General features: G+C 47.6%; 5 protein-coding genes across 5 annotated transcripts; 2 read left to right on the top strand and 3 right to left on the bottom strand.

The window, feature by feature from the left end:
- Positions 1 to 462: 462 nt before the first annotated feature.
- Positions 463 to 2,617, bottom strand: N7517_001745 (RanGTP-binding protein; the record flags this gene model as incomplete). Its single annotated transcript, XM_056719475.1, has 5 exons — positions 463 to 2,194; positions 2,247 to 2,347; positions 2,400 to 2,457; positions 2,514 to 2,545; positions 2,597 to 2,617. 5 exons carry the CDS (start codon positions 2,615 to 2,617, stop codon positions 463 to 465), a joined length of 1,944 nt encoding a protein of 647 aa, XP_056583610.1.
- Positions 2,618 to 3,053: 436 nt separating this feature from the next.
- On the top strand, positions 3,054 to 5,266 carry N7517_001744 (translation termination factor GTPase eRF3; the record flags this gene model as incomplete). The annotated part of the gene is made up of 2 exons (XM_056719474.1): positions 3,054 to 5,150; positions 5,204 to 5,266. The coding sequence occupies 2 exons, from the start codon at positions 3,054 to 3,056 to the stop codon at positions 5,264 to 5,266; spliced, it is 2,160 nt and encodes a 719-aa protein (XP_056583609.1).
- Positions 5,267 to 5,689: 423 nt separating this feature from the next.
- Positions 5,690 to 6,253, bottom strand: N7517_001743 (pre-rRNA-processing TSR2 family protein; the record flags this gene model as incomplete). The annotated part of the gene is made up of 1 exon (XM_056719473.1): positions 5,690 to 6,253. One exon carries the CDS (start codon positions 6,251 to 6,253, stop codon positions 5,690 to 5,692), a length of 564 nt encoding a protein of 187 aa, XP_056583608.1.
- Positions 6,254 to 10,206: 3,953 nt separating this feature from the next.
- N7517_001742 (HNH endonuclease signature motif containing protein) lies at positions 10,207 to 11,383 on the bottom strand (the record flags this gene model as incomplete). Its single annotated transcript, XM_056719472.1, has 3 exons — positions 10,207 to 10,869; positions 10,928 to 11,001; positions 11,212 to 11,383. 3 exons carry the CDS (start codon positions 11,381 to 11,383, stop codon positions 10,207 to 10,209), a joined length of 909 nt encoding a protein of 302 aa, XP_056583607.1.
- Positions 11,384 to 14,364: 2,981 nt separating this feature from the next.
- Positions 14,365 to 15,845, top strand: N7517_001741 (class I SAM-dependent methyltransferase; the record flags this gene model as incomplete). Its single annotated transcript, XM_056719471.1, has 6 exons — positions 14,365 to 14,484; positions 14,540 to 14,628; positions 14,794 to 14,833; positions 14,889 to 14,922; positions 14,975 to 15,281; positions 15,338 to 15,845. 6 exons carry the CDS (start codon positions 14,365 to 14,367, stop codon positions 15,843 to 15,845), a joined length of 1,098 nt encoding a protein of 365 aa, XP_056583606.1.
- Positions 15,846 to 15,870: the final 25 nt, after the last annotated feature.

Raw genomic sequence — 15,870 nt, 5'->3', positions numbered from 1 at the left:
CCCTCGAAAGCGTGATCTTGCTACTGCGCCAGCTTAAGCACGTCCAATTGCCTGCTGAAGAAATTTGCTTTGGTTGGAGTTTGGGAATGTTGGATCTTTTATCTTTGGCGTTTCGGGCTTTTCTCTCTCATTTTATTCCCAGCTCTGTTTTCTGCAACTTGCTTTCAGCGAGCGATGTTATCTGTCTATGCGGTTGATATCTGAATACGCACGTCATTCCTTCGATCTACATAGTATCTCAACACAAGGGTCTGACTATTCAAGCTCCTAGGTAGACGATTAGCCGACATTTGAAGGCCGCTTGGATGATGGCATTCCCCAGAGCAATTTAACATCCAGTAGAGGATTCGTCCGAAGGGTAGGGCAAAAGATCAATCTTGTAATGCATTCGTTATCTCATAATCATGATCATAATACATGTACAAGGCACGATAGTCCATTCATTTCCCATTCATTTCCCATTCAATCTGTCGTGCCAGACTCCAGGTCTCTATCATTCGGAGACCTACCCATCTTCTTCGAAAGGGGCGACTCAGCATACGCAGGCCTCATACCGCGCAGGCCACTTGGACGGACGTTCGGCGAGCCTTTCCGCACCGGGGTTTCCGGTGTACTCTCCCTGGAACGAATATGGAACCCCTGTGCCCGCCCACTAGGCGAGTAAGGATCGCTGCCATATTGGTGTGGACCACTACCGGGCTCCCAGCCGTACTGGTAATCCTCGCCGCGGTGTTTGACGGGACTTTCATTGTAGGGGTCCCAGCCAACGCGACGACGAGCCTCAGAGCGGAGTCGCTGGCGATGTTGTTCGTCGCCGCCAGCGCCGGTGGTGGATGATTCTTCCAGGAAGAAGTTGAGGAGCTCGTCGCTGATGGAGAGGTGGGATTGTTGCTGGAATTGCTGGAGGGACGTTAGGCGGAGGAGGGTTTCGAGGAGGGAGAGGGATGTGCGGATGTTCTCGAAGTGAGGGTTGGAGACTGTTGTTGTGGCAGCGGCGGATGAGAATGACTGATTTAGGGGAGATGGGGAGTGGGATGAATGTCCCTTCTCATTAAGTGATAGCCTGGCCATCATATTTGGGTCGATTGAGGGTTCATCTGTGGATGATTCGGGATTTTCAGCTTCCGACTCGGTATCGGAGGTTTCATCTTCGTTGTAGACTTCGAATGCGATCCATTCTGGGTCTAACCCGGGAGGTAGACGCCATTCTTCGGGAATGGAGTCTTCGTGCAGATGATCAAAGCTGCTGGTTTCCGGATTGCCGCCTCCGTTCAGCTGTGCGTCGAGTTGAGCTTGCTCCTCGTCTGGTTCCTCCTCGGATTCTGTTTGAGGGAAGTCCTCCTCTATCTCGTTGCGTTCCATCATGCGTCGTGGCGGGAGAGCGTTTAGGTCCCGTTTCAATAGCAGCACCGGGTTGTTTGTTTCGCCCTCTGTGCTGATGTTGAGGATCCTTCCGGTGTCTGCGTAGAAGATTTTCGAAATTTGATGAATAGGAAGAATCTCTCTGATTCCTGCCGTGGAAACACCTTCATAGGTTTGGGGCTGCGGGTCATTTTCGTCGAATGTGTGGACTCGGCCATCATCTAGGTCTTCGATGATCAGGACTTGATAGGTGTATTCATCGGATCCTGCTGGTCCTGGAAGTTTCGTTCTTGGGCGTTGGTTTGGAGACTGCAATGCGTCTATTGGAACACGACGCAGCTTCAAACGTGCCTTGTGCATGACTTCCTTCCAGGTGGCCTCGCGGACAGATTCTTCGTCATGAGGTCGCAAGTGGCTGGCAAATAGCATGTACATCGATAAGGTAAAAGTCGGCCCTACTTGAACTGCCTGAGATGGGGTCATTGAATATTGTGTATCCCCTGCTGTGAGAAACGTGCTTGCTTGGAGGAGTCGGGATGGCGACACCGTTGCCGGCAAGTTAGTGGATAACTTGGCCCCAGAGGTGGTGATGGCCAGGTTCATCAATGGCACTGTGTCCTCAATCCGAGCCAACAGCTTCTTGATATCTTTGATAATAAGCTTAATTTCTTTCTCGCTGTTCGTCTGATCTTTCGCCGATCTGGCTCCTTTGCGTCTCAATTCTTCAGATGACGCGGCTCTTGCCAGCCTCTGCCCTAGGGCTTGAATGTCCCATCTCAGAGACTTTGTGAGGGCGACTGCAGATTCCAATGACGTATTGCCTCGAGCAGCACTAGGCGGATTATGAGCTTTCTGGCAATCCAACCCAGTGTGGGGTGACTCACATCAACTCAATCATGTCAATAGATGGGGCGATAACTTGTATCTTGCTTTCTAGGCGTTGTTGTAAGGAGACTAGCTCATCTCGATCCTCGCTTTTGACATTCTGGAACTGGTCAGCGTTGACTTCTTCCCGCAACAGCAAGAATAATATTTACTCTGAGCAAGCGCGAGGACTGGCGCATTGCATAACTAGCAGTTATCGCAATTCCTGACCTGCATGACATATTTTAGCATTGGAGGTGTCATTTCTCAGTCTTCATCATTCATACCGAATGGCATAATTCATGGCCTGCCGGGTGAGCTGTATGAAAATTAGCTACTCGTCCCATTACAAGTAATATAAGCGACCAACCCCAGTTAAAAAAGCATCCATCTTGGTCTAAGTTAAAGGCCAATGGCCTTTAAAATTCGTAGTGTAGATTGTATTGGCAAGTGATATAAGAGGCCCCCTTAGCACCTGCATGGAGGGGTGCTTATCGATAAGAGAAAGGTCAAAGAAGATGAGCCCAACTCTCCGACAAGGTTGTGCCTTTCAAAAAAAGAAGACAATGTAATGAGATCAGATAATTGAAAAAAGGGCATAAAACATAAATTAGAATGGTTTCCTAACAAGCATTCACTCACCTTACAAAGAAAACCCGTTCACTAGAGTATCACGTGAAAAGAAAATATCGCGGGGTCTTAGTCATTCACCTGTGCAAAATCAAAAGGCCCTGGGGCCCCTCTTATTGACCCAACCTGTATTTGTCCAATTCCGTCTTGGTTTAATATTTTCGTGTCCTTGATTCAACCTTGAATCTTATTTCACGATGTCAAACCAAACCCCTGAATCCTGGGAGGATGATCTTTCCCGACAGGCTGAGGGCGTTAACCTGAACGCACAATCTCGCCCTCAGGCTCAAGCACCCTCTTTCACGCCTGGAGCCGCCTCTTTCACACCTGGAGCCTCTACCTTCGTCCCCGGACAGCAGTACCAACAGTATGCTGGATACCCCCAGCAGGGATACTCTCAGTACGGCCAACAACAGGCCTACGGTGGTTACCAGCAACAGCAACAGCAGCCGCACCAAGCCTATGGCCAGTACAATGCCTATGCCCAGCAACCCGGTAGCTTCAACCAGTACAACAATGGACAGCAACAGCAGCAATACGGTGCTTATAACCAGCAGTCTCGCCAGAATGCGCCTGTAGCGGCACAACCCCAGGCTGCAGCACCCGCTCAGTCCGCCCCCAAGCCCGCATCGACCACCGCTCTGCCCAAGACCAAGGTCCTGTCTATCGGTGCAACCTCCTCCAGTGCTGCCCCCAAGACCAAGGTCCTTTCGATCGGCACTCCTACCCCGGCAGCCAAGCCTGCTGACGCCACCCCCAAGGAAGCCAATGGTGATACCAAGGGCACCGCAGCTGCTGAGGCAGGCTCAAAGGTGGCGGCCACCAAGTCCCTTGACAAGTCAGACAAAGCCGCTGCCGCTGGCAAGGCTTCGCCCGTGCCATCTTCTGGTCGCTCTAGCCCTGGACGTTCAAGCCCAGCCCGTGGTGAGACAGCCAAGCAAGCTCGCGAAGCCAGTGCCGTCGCAAAGTCACAGCTGGCTGATGTTGATGACGCAACCCTAAAGGAAATTTACGGTGAGCGGAGAGAGCACGTTAACGTTGTCTTCATCGGCCACGTCGACGCTGGAAAGTCCACTCTGGGAGGTTCCCTCCTGCATGCCACCGGCATGGTCGATGAGCGTACACTGGACAAATACAAGAAGGAGGCCAAGGAAGCCGGTCGAGAGACCTGGTACCTCTCGTGGGCTCTTGATCTGACCCAGGAGGAACGTTCCAAGGGTAAGACCGTCGAGGTTGGCCGTGCCTTCTTCAAGGTCACCATCCCCCACCCGGAGGGTGATATCGAGCGTCAATTCTCCATCTTGGATGCCCCTGGTCACAAGTCCTATGTTCCTCACATGATTGGTGGTGCGTCTCAGGCCGATCTCGGTTGTTTGGTTATCTCTGCTCGCAAGGGCGAGTACGAGACTGGATTCGAGAAAGGTGGCCAGACCCGTGAGCACGCACTCCTTGCGCGTAACACCGGTGTTAGCAAGTTGATTCTTGCTGTTAACAAAATGGACGACCCTACCGTCGAATGGAGCAAGGCCCGATTCGATGAATGCACCATCAAGGTCACCAAGTTCCTGGAAGCCCTAGGCTACAAGAAGTCGGACATCTTCTGCATGCCTATCTCTGCCCAGCGCACTATTGGCATCAAGGACCGAATTCCCAAAGACATTTGCGATTGGTACGACGGCCCGTCCCTGCTCGAATACTTGACTGCGTTCGAGCTCCCCGAGCGTAAGATCAACGCGCCTTTCATGATGCCCATCAGCGCCAAGTACCGTGACATGGGTACCATGGCAGAAGGTCGCATTGAGTCCGGTATCATTAAGAAGAGTGGTACTTATCTCATGATGCCTAACCGCGAGGAGGTTCAAATCTCTGCTATGTACGGTGAAACCGAAGATGAGATCCCGACCGCCAAGGTTGGTGACCAGATTCGTCTGCGTCTCCGTGGTATCGAAGAAGAAGATTTCTTCCCTGGTTTCGTGCTCTGCTCACCTAAGCGTCCCGTTCACTGCGTTTCTGCTTTCGAGGCTAAGATCCGTATTTTGGATCTGAAGAGCATTCTGACGGCCGGTTTCAACTGTGTCCTGCACGTTCACTCCGCTGTCGAGGAGGTTACTTTCGCCTCGCTTCTTCACAAGCTCGAGCCCGGCACCGGCCGCAAGAGCAAGCGCCCTCCCCAGTTCGCTAGCAAGGGCCAGACCATTATTGCTCGCCTCGAGGTTACTAGCACCGCTGGTGCGGTTTGTGTTGAGACCTACGATGAATACAACCAATTGGGTCGTTTCACCCTGCGTGACCAGGTATGTCTTTTCACACTCCTAATATAATTCCCCCGCTAACATATCCATTTTAGGGTCAAACCATTGCTATTGGTATGATTACCAAGCTCATCACTTCTGAGACCGAGGCCCAGTAAAGTGCTTTTACCACCGAGAATACCTGAATGTCCAAATTCTCAAAAAGTACAACGAATCACAAAAGAAAAGCGGTGTCAGCGATGTGCTTGCGAGAAACTCTGAACAGGGAGGTACGGGTGGGCAGAGGTCGCGTAATGATACCACAAACAGTCCACAACTGACGATGATGAACATTTCTTTTTCCACGTTATATCTTCCATAGACTTTGCTCCATCTATGAATCCAAGCGGTTGAACCGTATATGGATTCTTGGGTTATCTTCAGCCACATAGGAGGTTAGCACACGCAAGCCAGATCTGATGAATGATCAATCATTGGTAATAAATGCATCTATGTAACTAGAAAAGGATATCTATCTGAGGGGTTTCCTATTGTCACCAAGGCATGGAAATAAAACGAACATATTCAGCAAAAGCCCACATCTACCTTTTCTTTCCAACAACCTTCGTAAACCCATCATCATCAATCTCAGGCTCAGCCCGCTCCCTGGGAGCCCGCACCAAGTTAGGCGCATCACCCATCTCAACATCGCCTTCCTCACTCTCATCATCCGTCTCTTGATCTTCATCCCCAGCCTCAACCCTCTGGAACTGACCCGCAGCAGACCGATTTGAGCTCTTCTTCTGGAAATTCTCCAACATCTGCTGGACGGTGCCGAACTCGCCACGATCCGTCTGCATCTTCAGCTCCATGATCATGTCCGCAACGTCCGCGGCGCTCTCATCGTCCACCGCCACGTCAAACTCGTCGTTCATGACCTGGACGAGCACTTCCTCCAAGTCTTCGGCGTCGGTCTCGGGTCGATCAGTGAGCATCTCGGAGATTGCGCCACAAAGCCAGTCCCGCTTTTCGCTTGAGTTGGGGCCACCCCAGTTGGACTGCACGGCTAGTGAGAGGGCCGGCCAACTGTTGATTGTGAGGGTGATGGCTAGGTCGAGGTGAGAGGCGGCATCTGTGGCCGGTTGGGGTGTGGAAGTTGTTGCCATTTTGGAGGTTATGTTTTATATGGTTGTTGGATTTGAGGTGGGTTTGCGATTATTTTTTGCGACGATTGGTACCCCGCGGTCTTGGTGGAGAAAATGGCGCTTGTTGATGGAGTGGGCAAGTTTGATTTGGGTAGTATGATGGAAACCGTCAATTTGTCTTGCTTTGGGCCTCTCCGCGATTTGTGTACGGTAGTGCAATTGAGCTTTTTTTATACTATGTTATGTACATTGAATTTTTTTTTCCAAAAAAGATCCGATTAGATATGATAAGGTCATGTGACCCTGCCTCTTGGCATTGTCCAGGCTACAGCAGGCTAACCTTGCAAGGTTAGAAAATATTAATTCTTGTTTCGCAAGGTAATCGTGCCAAGCGCGCTTGGCACAACTACTCTTTTCTAATAACTTGAACAAAAATTTATCCACAACCTTCAACATCCAGAGTAGGTTATACCATCAAAAAAGAAACTCCGATAGGGGGAATCGAACCCCCGGCTGCCGTGTGAGAGACGGCGATGTTAGCCACTACACCATATCGGATGGTTGAAAATACTTCAGCAAATTATATTATCAGGCCTAGTGTTGGACATTTCGGTCTAGCGTTATAGGGTCCTGTGCGTCGTCGTGCGTGGTTCTATAAAGTCCTCCCCATCGCCTAGACTTCGGCATAACCCATTCTAACCCGGACCCAACCCAACCCATTGGGTAACCCATTGGGGCCCCAATATAGTGCAAATAAAACAGGCAAATTTTTATTTGGTTGAAAATCAAAGATTTGAATATATACATATGTACAGCATAGTAACTCAATTTCAAAACAAAAACAAGTTTATATAAAAAGCATTTTATAACTAGTTACTACTGGAAAAGTATGTTTAAAAATGCCAAGACTTATATTTTATGAACTTTATGAATTTTTATGTCAAAATGGGTTCAAATGGGTTATTATTGGGCTATTGGGTTTAACCCATTGGGTTCTGGGTTGGGTTGGGTTATAGAGGGCGGAACCCAAAACGGTTCTGCCGAAGTCTACTCATAGCTAATAGTATCTCATTAGTTTCGGACCTTAGGGAATATTAGTTAAAATATATTAATTATATAACTATTCGACCGGACGCTCCTCCCTATAATTTACGTAAGCTAACGATTTAAGCGTCTAGTTAACGTATTTCACTACCGAGTGGTCCACACCACCGAGTGGTCCACCCAAATCACCCGATCAATTTTAAAGGCATTTATCTCAACACAAACGCCATTAAATTAACTCAACTAACTAATCGGTCTATCTGGACATGTTTCTCTCCTATGCCCTGGCAGTCTACATATTCCACACCCCCGGGGGGGCCGCGTACGTGGCTGAATAGCCGATTCTCCAGAGGTGCCAGGGCCGGGGGGAGGTGCTTCACTTGCTTCCTGTTGCTGCAAAATTAAAACAGAAGCTTCTTCAATTGAAAGGCCCTCTTCAGAAGCAATATGCCTTCGGGACCTAGTCCGTTTTTGCTTCTGCTTCTCGTTTTCAGCGCGTAATTCCTTGTTTTCCTTCGCTAATAAGATAGCGCCTTGCATTGTAAGACGGAAGCCTTTTATAAGCTGGTTTAATGCACGATCTGACGGGCTAGGCGGGCTTCGAGACCTCGTACGAAGTAAAGCTTTAATTGATGAAGCCTGTCGACGTAGTTCTTTCTCTGTAGCGGGTGTTTTTGGTGTGAAATTTCGGCTTGAATCACTACCCCTACTCGGAGGGGGGTAGGGGTTCGAAGCTGAATATTTAGCTTCGAGATCACTCTCTCTGGTGAAAAAGGGACTAAACCAGCTGCTCCGAAGCTATTCTTAATAGTCTCCGATTTGAAAGCTTCAATCCGTATAAGGGGGTATAATTCGAGGAAATCAAGTTTATCAATATAATTAACTTGTCGTCTCATCTTTGTCTCCACCAGCCGACCGTATGATCGTTTTAACACAGCAAAACAGCCGATATCGAGAGGTTGTAAAAGATGAGAGGAGTGCGGAGGCATACAGATAGGTATTATCTTATTTTGCTCGCAGATTTCATCGAATTTCGGGGTCAAATGGCTTCCGTGTCCGTCAAGAACTAGCAGCCTATACCTCCCCTTCGTACGAAGAGAAGTGCTAGGAATAAAGAGCTTTTCAAGCCAGCGAAGTCCAATTTCATCTGAAGTCCAACCATTAGGACTAACTTCAATTCGCCAGTCGTTTGGTAGGCCTTCGAACCATGATTCCAAGTAGACTTTGCCTTTGAAAATTATACACGGAGGGAGGGCCCAACCCGATAAATTTGCACATTCAATAGTAGTCACCCATTCACGATTTCCAGGCTGTAAAAGCGAGCGCCGACCGTAGAATTCACTTCTCGTTATCACCTTCGCCGTAGCGATTAACCCCATTGCAAAACCGGTCTCATCGAAGTTATAAACGTCATCGGGGTCGATTCTAAATTGAAGGATTGTTTTTTGAACGAGATCGAACCACTCTCGAATGATTTTTGGGTCTTCGCACTTCGCACGTTCGAAATTATAGCGTCTCGAGAATCGGGAGGAGAGGTCAGGGTGTCGTTTCACGAATTTTGTAACCCAATTTTCGCCAACTGAAAGGATTAGGGTAGTTCCGCGCTTTTCGAGAAGCAGATTCGCCATTTCTCGAACCATAGAAGGCCGAGGGGCTGATCCCCGAGAATCCATAGAGAGAATCCATTTTCGAAGAGATTCCTTTTCAGTTTCTGTCAATTTGTGTGAATTGGCACGAGAAATCGCGCGGCAAGGGGTATTCTTTAGACGACGGAGGAGAGTTGACTTTGGGACTTCAAAACGGCGCGCTACTTCACAGATAGAGCTGATTTGTTGATCCTTAATAGCCTGGATAGCTAATAAGATTCTACCCTCTTGCTCTATTGAATTTCTAGAGCTTTGAGAGCGAATTGGTGGCATGGTGGGTGGTTGAATTGATTAAGTGCAAATTTAGGGACGCGTTTTGGGTGGGGTGGACCACTCGGTGGTGTGGACCACTCGGTAGTGAAATACGTTAACTAGTTAGTTAACTAGTTACTCCGTAACTAACAGTTATAAGAGCCGGATAATATAATTAACTGTAACGGGCCAAAGCCCGGCTTAGATCACGTGAGGCACGTGCCCACAACTGCCGAAGTCTACTATCAATTTTCTGACCCCCGTCAGAAAAGTGAGGTTTAGAGGGCTTTATACAATAACTTAATATACTGTCAATTCTCTGACCGGGGTTAGAAAGTAAGGCTAAGAGGGCTTTGTACAATAACTTGACACACTCTCCCTTCATATCTTGTTAAGTAGAATCATAAACTATGATTCAATTGAAGGAAACATTTCTAGCTAATAATACATCTCCCCATATAAGGCGCAGAGGAAAAACAAAGCAAGCGTGATAGACATACAGCGAGAATAATGCAGAGCCGAAGCAACGAGAAGAACGATGGAAACATGGTAAGGATAACGATAAGAAGAGTAAACCCGCTGCAGCGACCGAAGGTAGCAATTCAGGTAAGAATAATCACACGCAGCCTCAATGGCAATCCGTCTGCGAATGGGCAGCTAGAGCACCTGGGAACCAATCCACGTCTTCATCTAACTCCTCAAAATAATAATTGCCAAGGCTGTCACGAGATGGGCGAGGACGGTATTCCATTCCTTGTGAGGCGACGACAATTTCCTTCACAGGATTTGGGTGATGTGGTGAGATGTTCTCGGAGCCTCTAGCATGCGGGAAGGACGGAGGAATAGCTATTTCCTGTAGAGACTTCTCACTCGAGGGAGATGGTCGGCGAGGGAAGTCTGCATTTGGGTGGATCTCGAAGGAAGACTGGAAACGAGACGGACGACCAAGAATCGGGGGCAACTGAGTATCTTCTTCATCAGGTTCAACAGTATCTTCAGACTCCACACCGGCAGAAAATCCATCCTGGTAACTTAGTAAGGCTCGAAAACATCTTCCAACCCCATGTTGGAACCCTCATCCTCACTATCGCAATCCCACGTCTTCATAGGGACGTTGGCTGCTCCACTGAGGGCACCGATCCTATGGAGAATCCATTGCATTTGGAGGAGATTCCATGATGGCAATGGCAGACTTTCTGGATCTTTGGTTTGGAAAATGACCAGATCACCAGAATTCATCTTATGCACGGATCCATCAGTGTTCTCAACACGAAGATTGAGTAATTCTGCGGGGGGATGAAGCGAAATACTCGGTTTGTCCTGGACCTGAACCTTATCTCGCGTGACCTCAGGCAGCCAGTAGAAACGTATGATTAACTCCTTACCGTCGTCGCGCAGATGGAGCGGCTGGAGGACAAAGTAAAAAGCCCCCCAAAGCCTGTGGGCGTTGGGGCACAAGGAAAGCAAATTCTCGCAAAGCTCTGTGCCACATGGGCCCGTCAACCGGGCTTCCCATTTATCGACTTGGTCTTTGCGCCAGAACATGTGCAGCGTTTTCCAGAAGTCGTCGTACGTGTCAGTGCATTTGTTGTTTCCCGATGATTGACTTTTCATCAGGGATAGCGGGTAGATGTGAGCCACATCTACCTGGGGGAAATTGGTGGTCACACAACTGAAATCGTCGCGCTCAAGACACTAGTCAAGGTACTAGTGCATAGATCACTCCTCACTCCATGCAAACTAAATGACTCACAGCTGTTTTGGCACTGAACTTTCGCTTCCCTTGTGTCTCAGGCAGCCCCACGATAATCCTCGGCTTTGTTTTCCCTAAGCAGTTTCAATGTCAGTACTTCCGTCGGTTATAAAGGGGTATGAAAGACGGAAGTAGTTCACAAGCCCTGATCATAGTGAAAGCACTCTTGCTTGTCATCAAGTAGGACGCATTGGATTGGGAACATTCCGCCACCCGGAGAATCTCTCGAAGGCATTCAATATCGGACAACCAGAGGCATGCCCAATATGTTGAGTCCGCCTCACTTTCCTTTGCCTTCTTTCTCAGACTGTCGATCAACTTTGCTCTCTCAGTAACCCCAAGTTCTGGCAATGGATCAATAGGTGGAGGGCTCCATGGAATATCAGCAACTGGCATAGTAGAATTCTCGATCGGAGGCGCTTTCTCAAAGCCAATAAGCTCCGATAAAGGTTCCATGTTGTCGTGATGGACTATAGTCATGGCTGGTCGATAAGGAAACTGCTGAGATGGGTGGAGTTAGCCAAGTGCTCCCAGCACTGGAAGGCACGTAACTCGCCTGACTTCCCTCCGAGGCCCAATTGAGACGGCGAATTACGTAGTGTTGACGACACAAAAGTTTACTTAGTGGCCGGAATACCCAGCGGTATAGGCGCCAACTGCCAAACCCCCATTTCTAGTTAGTAAATATTTGATGCCTTAATGCCTGATTTAATCTAGTTAACTAACGTATTTCACATGCGAGTGGTCCACACAAGCGAGTGGTCCACGCCAAAACACATAGTAAAAGCGATAGATTACAGCATGTCAGTGCAACAACGATTGTCTATATAAGCTGTTTCTTATGACCTAGTACACTTTAAATGATATATAGCCACTTTATAGAGTGATTGAGATATATATATATCTAGAGTTTAGCACTGTAATTTTCAATACGACAACAATATAGGTGTTTGATTTATTTGAAGTTGACATATAACACTAAAAATACTTATCGATTGCTATCGGCCAGCCATGAAATAAAATAAAAAAGTTGGTTGTTGAAATACAAGTGACAACTATATCGCTTTTACTATGTGTTATGGCGTGGACCACTCGCTTGTGTGGACCACTCGCATGTGAAATACGTTAACCGCTTTTTACCGCCCTATACAATGTACTGTAAATGATTCATCGCAAAATGAAGCTTTTGATCTCCATACAAATTGAGAGATCTCGATATTCTTAGACGGTTTACGAGTGTGAAAAATGAAGCCTTTCATCTCTATACAAATGGTATGTAAACGCCAGCAAAATCAGGCTACTCTGATTATTAAGGGAAGTGTTGTGGTAATCAGGTAACTAGTTATCTTAATTCTTCTGCCCGGCTTTAATTCAGGCCGGCAGGCCAAATATAGGCATCAAGGCATCAACATAGGGTTTTGGCAATTGGCGCCTATACCGCTGGGTAGTCTGGCCTCGTTCTCCTTTTAACTCCTCTATTACGCTCGAGATGAGGTAATTTTGTTAGTATGCTATATCGACCTACGGATCCATCGCCTCGCATGCTCATCGACCAGCCAATCGTTGAATTTCCGCTCATCTACGGAGTACGTACATACGCCCGACACCCCCTCTCTAGTTCCGGCGTTGTCGCGTTTACCGGAATATAGCTGGCATTCTTTTTTTAATGAAAAGTTAATACCTATAAGAATGCGATAACAAGTCTCGAACATCTTATTTAATGCATGACGCTAGGTATTGTGTTTGATTAGAGATAAAACTTTGAAGGTAGCGTTGCAGTCATAGGCTTAAGTGGCTTAAATGACCCGAAACAGCGGAGTCTTTTTCCCCACCGAACGATCATTACTAGTGGCCGCTTCTTCCGGCCAATAGTAGATATTGCCTCTACTTCACAACTAGGTTGGTCTCTAGTATATTACGTATTTCTTTTTCGACCTTATATATAAATGGCTTGGGGTTTGTTCAATCGGGGGCACATACGCACATACTCTAATCATGCTGAAACTGGAATCCTCAAGCCTTGATTCAATATGCGGTCAAGAATCACCTAGACTCGCATTTTGCTCTGAAACATGTCTCTCTTCAGCGACTAACAGGACACGAAGCGTTTCAGAGCCCTATTATCCAACAAATACTTTAAGTAGGTCGTTATCTGACTGCTGCTAATTGCTCTCTTTACTAAATAAAAGTCACCGATCTCGAACGCTGGATATCGAAACTCGGAGATAAAATGCCTCAACCGAACAACCTGCACGGCATTAGTGATGGTTGTCCAGACGAGGTACTAGGTATCACAGAGCAGGCATTGAGTGAACTCAAAGGATACGAACGGTCTTTTGATAAGATTCGTTGGCGGAAGATACAGGTTGGTGCGTTGTTTGATTCAGGTTAATGGCTTATTGAATAAGAATCACTAATGCTTTCATAGCACAAGCCTATTTGAACCCATATCAATCAGTGCAGACTCGAATCTGAGATGACCTTGAGCCAGGGTTTCAATGTTTAGTATATCTATTATGGATTGATGTATATCAGCTTCTCTTTTCATGACTTTAGTGCGTTTATGCACGCGTCCTTGGTGAAACCAGAAATAATCGATTCCCTATTTAAATAGCGAGGAAAGGTCAAGTTCGAACCCTTAACACAGGATTTATATCTAAGCGAAAGGCATAGGGAAACATTAGTTTGTTACCTAAGTTGTGGGGCGGAAGATTGCTTTTACATCAAATCTGAAATCTACCATCACCCGTGTCTCATATAGATGCACAATAGGATATCCGCGTAGCCTAGAAAACGGACTCACTGTCGACCTGTTGAAAAGTCCCTAGAACTCAATCCCATGTTGCTAGATAGGTACTTGCACTACACGAGAACGCCATGGTTCTACACGGGAGAACCACACACAGTCATGGTCTTTCCGTCTTGCACCATATCGAATGTTGGTTGAATAATTCATTGAAAACTGGTCATATTGACCTAACCAGTTCATGTGTGCGATATGTTGCCTAGAGTACACTGCTTCCTCGATTGTATATATAAATCAGGCTGTTGCAATCTAACACACGCGCGATAACATCAAATTATGCAGGACTGCTTATGATCTGTGTATAATGCTGACATGACCAGTCTAATCTGATTGTTGACAGGGCAGCGGTTGGGCCGCCCAGTGTAATGACACGGCATAGGGATGGTGTAGGACTGTGATTGCTTTTTGACCCTAGGAAAGTTAGAAGAACGCATGCATATGGAGTGGAGTTGATTTGAATTCTGTGATTTTCATTGGCCAGCACGGAAAGCGAGAGCGAAATCAATGCACGACACTCGATAGGTCACAAAATTTAATATCAAACCTGTGTTAAGAGTATGCAAGAGAGGAGCAGGTTTATTTATTCCGCAGTTTCTCTAAAACTTTTCCCTGTTATGTTCCTCTCATCACGATGCTTTCCACTCCCCACGAAGTGCCCTCGGCATCTGAACCAAGCACATCTGTACCCCAAGCCAACGCCGAGATCGTTATTAACGCGGTCGGTCCAATTACGATCGATGATTTTAGCGACGTATGTAGACTCGACTGGCTCATTGTAACCCGGGAATTAAATATCCGCCTTGTAGGACACCAATAGTCAATTCGACGATGAGCTGTCTGATCTTACTTCCCTGTCGGAGAGCGTACTCGAATTTGAGTATGAGAATGGTCGACGGTATTGCAGTAGGGGCTCAGTAAGTAGTCTTGCTCAACATATGCCCAACCTGTGCCCTTGGTACTAAGCTTAAATAACCAACTGACCTACGGATGACTAGGGAAATTATATGTGCTTTTACACATTCCTCTAGAGATTCCTGGCTGGGAAGACTGACTAAATTAGGATGCCAAATGACGAAGAGGAGCAGGATCGAATGGACATAGTAAGGCACCATTCTTCGTGACTGTCCATGTTGCCATACTGAACTCTCCCTTCAGACACACCACATGTCGGTGAAGCGACGCATTCCTGGTGAACGAGCGTGTTTAACCAGAGCGGTGCAGATGGCTGATGCTACTTGGAGGGGAGCTCTATAATGCGCCTCTCATCTCATCGCCACAGAACATTCTTGACCTGGGAACCGGAACAGGTATTTGGGTTATGGACATTGCCGAGTACCTGAAATACTCCATCCTCCATTTTTGTATACCAGGAAGACTCACCCCAGATATTAGAAAATTCCCTAACGCCAAAGTCATTGGGAATGACATCAGCCCTATTCAGCCTAGTTGGGTGGCCCCGAATATCGAGTTCATCGTGGAGGACTTTGAAAGCGAATGGGTGTATGAACGAAACCACTTCGACTTTATCCATGCACGATGCCTGGCAGGGTATGTCTGTGTCACCGGCTATCCCAACGAGAGTGACATTCTAACACACTGCGCAGATGCGTGGCCGACTGGCCCAGGTTTATCAGCCGGATATATGACCACGTCAAACCCGGCGGCTACTTTGAATCGCACGAGAGTGCCGTGTGGGCCCGGAGCGACGATGGCTCCCTCAAGAAAAACTCGGCGCTGATGGAATGGCAGCAGGCCGTCAATTTCGCCGGGGAAAAGAGCGGCCGGGAGCTGAACATCTACCATAAGCTGGAGAACTGGATGATTGAGGCCGGCTTTGAGGATGTTAGCTTGTCGGTCTACACGCTGCCTTTTTCACCCTGGCCGCGAGATCCGTATTTGAAGACCCTGGGGAAGTATCAGGCAGTTCAGTTGCAGCAGGCCATCGATTCCTATTCGCTGCGCTTGTACACGCAGGTGCTGGGCTGGGGTTCGGATGCGGCCAAGATTCATAATGCGGTGGTCAAGCAGGAGCTGCGGGATAAGAGGCTGCACGCCTATGTTCAAACGTATAGTCCAACCCATTCCCCTCGATGGCCTGAATACTCGTACTAACTATGAGCAGAGTCGCCGTCCATGG

The sequence above is a fragment of the Penicillium concentricum genome (assembly GCF_028827145.1).
Source record: "Penicillium concentricum strain IBT 3081 chromosome Unknown utg000001l_segment0_segment0, whole genome shotgun sequence".
Taxonomy (NCBI): Eukaryota; Fungi; Ascomycota; class Eurotiomycetes; order Eurotiales; family Aspergillaceae; genus Penicillium; species Penicillium concentricum.
Note: the sequence above shows the minus strand (reverse complement) of the source record. Positions and strands in the feature narration are given on the sequence as shown.